Genomic DNA, 6,911 nt, shown 5'->3' with positions numbered 1-6,911 from the left:
GACATGTGTGAAGTTAACACATCTTACTTGGTTTGAACTGAAATACAAGTTCTTATGTTTGATGTTTTGGTCAGTTATTGAGAGGGAAAAATTTGTAATTAGATTGTCTTTAAAAAAGTTGTTAATGATCCTGGGTTGTATTTCTTGCTTTTTTTGCCAAAGATAGAAATAGAGGAAAGCCCCAGCTGGTATTTAATTCTGACTTTTTTGGTACAGTTTGGTGAACAGTTAATTCCTTCTCTTCTGTAGGTCATTTATTATAGAATGGTTCCCCTAAATGTGCCTGTTGGGGCTTTCTCTTTTCAATCTTTGCCTTACCTCAAAAAATGGGATAATCTGAGGACAAGAACTCATAGAACAGGAAAGTAACAAAAGGTGGAAAATCCAGGTAAGAAAACAGAACAGTACAAATATGGGTTTGTGCCAGGTGAGCACAGCAGCCTACCTTAGCTCTGGTTGCTTGGCAGCCAGGGGGAAGTAAGGAGTGATGGTTGACAGTTCCTCAAGGTCAGGACTGAATAAAGCAGCTGTCCCTGGAAGGTCTGCCAAGCTTCACAGACACCCACTTCTAAAGGCAGTTTCCCCTTGGGAGCTGGAGATATGGCCTAGTGGCAAGAGAGCTTGCCTCGTATACATGAGGCCCTGGGTTTGATTCCCCAGCACCACATATACAGAAAACGGCCAGAAGTGGCGCTGTGGTTCAAGTGGCAGAGTGCTAGCCTTGAGCAAAAGGAAGCCAGGGACAGTACTCAGGCCCTGAGTCCAAGGCCCAGGACTGGCCATAAATAAATAAATAAATAGATATATATATATATATAGATAGATAGATAGATGAATGAATGAAGTTTCCCTGTAGGACTTTCAAAAAGGATGCACTTTTTCCCTTGGAATAAAGTAGAAAACTACTCCTTTAATTCCTTCCAGCTAATGCAGAATTCAGTGTCCTCTGCATGCCTGCTGGCCAGCCAGGATCAGACCTGAGAGGAATGGCTGTTATTCAACAGTGTATGAAGGTCATGCTCACCCTTTGGGTCTGGTGGGCCCTTGCCTAATTACATACCTAAGCTGTTTCACCTAAGCCACTTGAGAATTATATTGAATAGTACAAACCTGGATTTTAGAGAAATAGATAGCAACCCACTATTATAGACAATTTTGTAATGCATATAAAAATCTTAGCTATTGACAAATCCATCCCAAAGGTCCACTGTGTAGTGTGGAAGGGCATGTTTCTAGCCTGTGGGGAATGTGGACACCAGGGAGGCACCCTGAGGTTTTGATTTGAGCTTTAAAGAGGCTGAGTCAGGAAGGGGCAAGAAATACCTTGTAACAAGGTCCTATCTGAAGTTTTTATTTTCTTGTTGGTGGGGCTTGAACTCTGGGCCTGGGCACTGTCCTTGAGCTCTTCAGCTGAAGGTTAGCACTCTAGCACTTGAGCCACAGCACTACTTCTGGCTTTCTGGTTAATTGGAGCTAAGAGTCTTGTGGGCTTTCTGGCCCTGGCTGGCTTTGCACTGTGATCCTCAGATCTTAGCCTCCTATATAGCTAGGATTACAGGAGTGAGCCACTGGCACCCAGCCTGAATTTTTATTAGCAGTTTTTTGTATACACAGGGCCGTCATGTACTTTTTCTTTTGTTTTGCCTTATTGGGAATGGAGCTCAGGGTCTCCTGTTTGGCAAGGGCTCTACCACTTATTTGAGACACACCCTCCATCCTTGGGGCTTTTTTACCTTATTTTTTAGATAGGGAGTTCCACTTTTGCCCTGGCAGCCTCTGCCTGCAGAGTAGCTGGAATTTAAGTGGTGCCACCAAGCCCAGCCCTCATCATGTACTTTCAGTAAGCCTGCCAGTGGGAGCCTCCAACTTAACATTTCTCTAGTCATTATGAATCAGCACCGTTTCAGGCAGTCTAAGAACGTTTGTAATTTATAAGTTCCACCTAAGGCCCAGGAGTTTGTGGGTCATTTTGTTTTTACCTGCAGCTTTGTTTGCTCTTGTTTTCCTGTTTTCATATTTTGTTTTGCTGTTTTGAAATGGAGAACTGCTTCTAAATCAGAAGATAAAAGAAGAATTGGAACTACAAAATACATGTGAGATAGGATTATTCAACTGAGTATTTATAAAACATCTGCCTAATATGACAGACACTGGAAATAATTAGAAAGGCCCGGCCTCACCCTAAATGTTACAGAACAGTTGGAACAACTGCCTTGTAAGGTGTGGTGTGGAAGCAACACTAACGGAAATGCATAGGAACTTCAGGACGGCGCATTTAGAACTGCAGAAGGGTGGATGCTGAGACGCACAGGGGAGAGCTTCTTTAGTGTCACTAGTGGCTCCACGCGGGAGTGTGCATTTCAGTAGAGTATTTGTACGTGCAAATATGTGACGAGCGTGCAACTCGATTTATGCAAGGAATGAGGAGCCGTTTAGTATTGTATAATGGGTAGGAGGAACAAGCCATGATAGGCCAAGTATTCTCTCAGTACCAGAGTGGCCTCTAAGCATTTGGGGCGGGCGGGGCCACGGCCCTGCCTACCCAGGGCTTCCATTCTAACGCGTGTTGGAGGAGCCCGGCACAGCCGCGGAGGCCTCCGGCACGAGTCCAATACTGAGATTCGTTTGCATAAACCAGACTGTCGGTACAGCAGGCTTGAACTCAAGGCGCAGGCGAGTCCGCGCTGCGAGAACCCCCACTTCTCGGGAGAGGAAGGAGTGAATGCGGCCGAATCCACAAAAGGCGGCGGCGACGTAGCGACGGTGGCTTACGGTAATGAGAGCTGAACTTCATCCCATCCGAAAGGGCAACGCGACGCCCTCTCACCGCCTCCGAGCCGGATCCGACACTGACCATCCCCGGAAACCGAGCACCCCGCCCGGACCCCCGGGCTCCAAAGCGTTGCTTCCTTTACCGCCTGAGCTAGCGAGCGGGGCGGAAGTGAGTCCGCGTCACCACGCCCCCCAGCACTGCGCACGCGCTCCCGCCAGTCAGGTGCCGCAGAACCTGCAGCGTTTAAAAACTCGAGTCGCTGGCTTTTGACGTCACGTCCCACTTCTTCGACTGCTTCCGAGTCAGAGATTCTGCGGCCCGGCGTCCAGTGAGCGATGGTCCAACTCCGGCCTCGCGTGTCTCGGGTGCCCGCGACGGCGGGGGCGATGGTGGATGAAGACCAGGCGTCCTCGGAGGAAGAGGCGGAACACGTCCTGCTGCTCGGGCAGCCCAGCAGCGGCGCGGCCGCGGAGCCGCTGGAAGAAGACGAGGAAGGGGACGATGAATCTGACGAGGCCCCGGAGGAGCTGACTTTCGCCAGCGCCCAGGCGGAAGCGCGGGAATCGGAGCGGCGGGTGCGCGAGACAGTGCGCAGGTTCGCGGCCCGAGGCCGGGCGGGAGCGCCGCCCCTTCCCCCACCGGCCTCTCGCCCCGCGCTGACTTTGCCACCCTTTCTCTCAGGGATAAAACTCTCCAGAAAGAGAAGAGGAAGCGACGCGAAGAGCTGTTCATTGAACAAAAGGTTAGAGGGTTAGAACTGGACTTCCAGATGCTGGCGTAGAGTGAAAATCACTACTGTTTTATGTGACCACAGTAAGATGTCTGTTCTCCCTCTCCCGACACACAGTCTTCCAATTGCTAGTGGCGTGGAAGAATGTGAAATAGGAATCACGTTAGTTAGGATCTCAGCTCTCTCAGCTGGCCTTGTCGCCTTAGCGTCGCAAAGGTAGTTCCATCTTAAAGGGAAATTCTGAAACTCCACCGTGAGAATTGAAGTGGCTCGTAAAGGGTGCCCTTACAGAGTAATAACACTCGGTGGTCTGATGTCTGGCAGTGGCCACACAGAAAATTGAGGCCTGACTGGCAATATCTTTGAGCCTTGTGGGTCATAGCAGGGCACTGGGGTTGTGTACTGTGGGCAGGCTTTCCAAGTATTCTAGAGAATGTGGAAAAGGTTTTAAGTTTTATAGAGCCCTCCCTTTCTCTTACTGGGTAGTGAAGGCAATGTTTGACCTAATTGTCCTGATGTTGGACTGTCCTTAAAATCTAACTTTAAAAGCAACTCCAGACACAACTTGTGTATATCGATTTTAATTTATTTTAAAATGTCTTTTATTCCAAAAGAAAAGAAAACTTCTTCCAGACACTGTTCTAGAGCAGTTAACTACATCTTCAGAGCCTGAGTAAGTAGTGAGTCTTGTATTACTTGCTTACATACAACCATCTTTGATTTACAGACTGGTACAGACATTTGTTTGGATCCAAATAGTTGAAGATGGAGGTATATATTCTACCACATTTTAACTTTTCCCATTTCCTCTGGCTCACTCTGAGGTAAATCTCTAGCATCCGAGTTCTGGATCCTGGTGTGTTTATTCAGTAAGTTTTGTTGAGCATCACTGCACTTGGTCAGGGTAGATGAATAAGAACGTTTTTCCTTATAACTTGCCTTACCTCCCACCCTTCTGTTACACATTCCTTCAGCAGATTTGCCATCCACTCACTATTTAAAGGTAGAAGCTATAGTTTTCTGTGAATTTCAACTTGTAAAAATTTATGGTATTTTTCTCTCCTCAGTGGCTCCCCATAGTCATTTCTAAGTTCTGAAACTTTAACCTGGGCTACTGGTTGGTTGTGTAGTTTTCAGTAAATTCCCCAGAATTACTCATATCTTAAATACATGAAGAAGCAAACAAGTGGTTAAGGTTTAGCCCCTTTCACCTTTCAAGACGAAGTTCAAGTGTCACCTTCTCATTTCCCACTCCTGTCCTTTGTGGCCTCTGTTAAGTGTAAGTGCTTCTGCACTGTATTGTTTTCTCAACACTGGTCAGCTGACTAGCCTCTTGAGACTTAACCTGGTCTCCAGTGTCTGAACAGTTCTTCGTAATTTTTCAAGGTCTAATGAGACAGACCTTTTATTTCTTGTTTTGAATACTGTGCCCTGTAACTATTAAACAATATTCTGCCTTTGCTTTCAGACTAAAATTCAGAAGGATACATTCCCATTCTAGTAATGAGATGGAAGATAGGGAAGAGTTGATGACAGTGTATAAAAGGGAATAACTTGCTTCATATAATAGTAAAATTTGAGGGGACTGGCATCTGTAATCTTGTTTGTAAAACCACGTGAATTGTGTAATGTTTTAAGTTGCTTTTTGCTGTCTGCCATTGCAGTCAATGTTTTGGATTTTTTTGTTTTCCTCAGCATCAAGAAATCACCAGGAAAGTTGAAAGAAGGTAGGCAATGTTCTGATTTAAATAATTCTCATGTATGAGGCACATTTGCAGGTATTTTCATTTGTAATCAGCACTTTCTTAGTGAAAGAGCTGATTCCTGAAGTTTGTTACAAGTCTGGATTGGTGTATCATGGGTAAAATGAACTCCAGTAGATGTTTTTGACTTATGTAAATGCAGCTTATAAAATTGAGCTTAATTTTTTTAGGTAATTTGGGAAAGAAAACTGAAGACCGTAAAAAAGGAAGCAATGCCAAGAAAGTTAAAGTACAAAAAGTACAGTCTGTCAGGTAATTTGTGTTTTCCTCACAGATTGGATGGATAGATGGGCTTTGAGTTAAAAGTTTTAGCTTATGTGGGAAATTTTAGTATTATCAGACTGGCTTCTCTGTAGAAAAAAAAATCAGTTTTGCTAATTATGAAGCAGCATACTTGCCTACTGTAGTTTAGTTATTGTTCACAATTATATAAAGCAGTGAAGAACAAAAGACTTTCAAAGTTAGCATGGGGGGCGGGGGTTGTTTGCCTTCTGTGTTTCATGTGAAACCTAAGATTTGATCCCTGGAGTTATCAAAAACAGCTCAGTAGTGATTGCCTAGCACCTGTGAGGTTCTGGTTTGATCACTAGCACAACAGAATGCAGATGCTTATGGGCTGAGGTTGTGGCTCAAGTGGTACAGTGAAACCCCAGAGTCCAACAACCCCATCCTTCAAAAAAGTTGTAAATGAAAGTATGCATCCTTATTTGACCTTTTGATTACCAGCCAGACTAAGAGTTACGTGGCACTGAGGCTAAAAGACCAAGATCTGAAAGACTCAAGGCAACAAGCAGCCCAAGCCTTCATACAGAATTCTCTGTATGGTCCTGGAACCAACAGAACTACTGGTAATTTTCTTATGGACTTATTTTTTCCTCTATCTTCTTTCAAACTGATAAGAACACAAAGAAATGGTGTTCTCTCCCTCTCTTTTAAAAATTTTAGTTAATAAGTTCCTGTCACTGAACAACAAGAGATTGCCAGTTAAAAAGGCTGCAGCACAGTTTCTGAATAATTCTTGGGGTAAGATACAACTTTATTCCCTTGGCTCTGACAATTTTATGTTGAATGTTCTTTTTAAGGAGGTAAACTGGTAGTAGTTTAGTATATCCATATAAACTAGAGAGTCTTGGAAGATATGTTACATTTTGCTTCTTGGAAGTATTAAACTTGGACCTAAGTTTTAAGCTTGTTTTACTATTCTTAATATGTGAAACTTTCTGTTCTAGGAACCCAGAAAAAACAAAATGCCAAGAGGTTCAAGCAACGGTGGATGGTCAGAAAGATGAAAACTTCTAAATAAATCAAAGCTAAAGCTAAATGAAAACTCTGTAGTTTGTATGTATATAATTGAAAAGTTAATAGCGATTATAAAAACCATGAACTGGATTGGGAATGTGGCTTAGCTAGCGCATGCATGAAGCCCTGGGTTCAATTCCTCAGTACCACATAAACAGAAAGCTGGCACTTTGAGCAAAAGAAGTTCAGGGACAGTGCCCAGGCCCTGAGTTCAAGCCCCAGGACTGGCAAAAACAAACTTGAGGAAGTTGCTGGCCACTGTTTTGAAACATTCAAGGAAGTAAGTCATTTGGAAAGGAGTACAAAAGGTGGTATGATGTCAGCCAACAAACACCTTTGTCAAACC

General features: G+C 44.2%; 1 protein-coding gene across 1 annotated transcript; it reads left to right on the top strand.

Moving 5' to 3' along the window:
- The first annotated feature begins 3,052 nt into the window (after positions 1-3,052).
- Positions 3,053-6,593, top strand: Nol7 (nucleolar protein 7). The gene is made up of 8 exons (XM_048348449.1): positions 3,053-3,368; positions 3,455-3,515; positions 4,118-4,176; positions 5,199-5,230; positions 5,437-5,518; positions 5,993-6,114; positions 6,212-6,289; positions 6,496-6,593. Exons 1-8 carry the CDS (start codon positions 3,109-3,111, stop codon positions 6,567-6,569), a joined length of 768 nt encoding a protein of 255 aa, XP_048204406.1. The 5' UTR covers positions 3,053-3,108; the 3' UTR covers positions 6,570-6,593.
- The last annotated feature ends 318 nt before the right edge of the window (positions 6,594-6,911 follow it).

Source organism: Perognathus longimembris, chromosome 6 (assembly GCF_023159225.1).
Source record: "Perognathus longimembris pacificus isolate PPM17 chromosome 6, ASM2315922v1, whole genome shotgun sequence".
NCBI lineage: Eukaryota > Metazoa > Chordata > Mammalia > Rodentia > Heteromyidae > Perognathus > Perognathus longimembris.
This window is presented reverse-complemented; position numbering and strand designations above follow the sequence as displayed.

Excerpts from the sequence above, each read along its gene's own strand:
- Nol7 (XM_048348449.1), top strand. The coding sequence starts at position 3,109 with ATGGTCCAACTCCGGCCTCGCGTGTCTCGGGTGCCCGCGACGGCGGGG. Across the intron at positions 6,115-6,211 it reads TGGAACCAACAGAACTACTG|TTAATAAGTTCCTGTCACTG; the intron begins GTAATTTTCTTA and ends TAAAAATTTTAG. Across the intron at positions 6,290-6,495 it reads GTTTCTGAATAATTCTTGGG|GAACCCAGAAAAAACAAAAT; the intron begins GTAAGATACAAC and ends TTTCTGTTCTAG.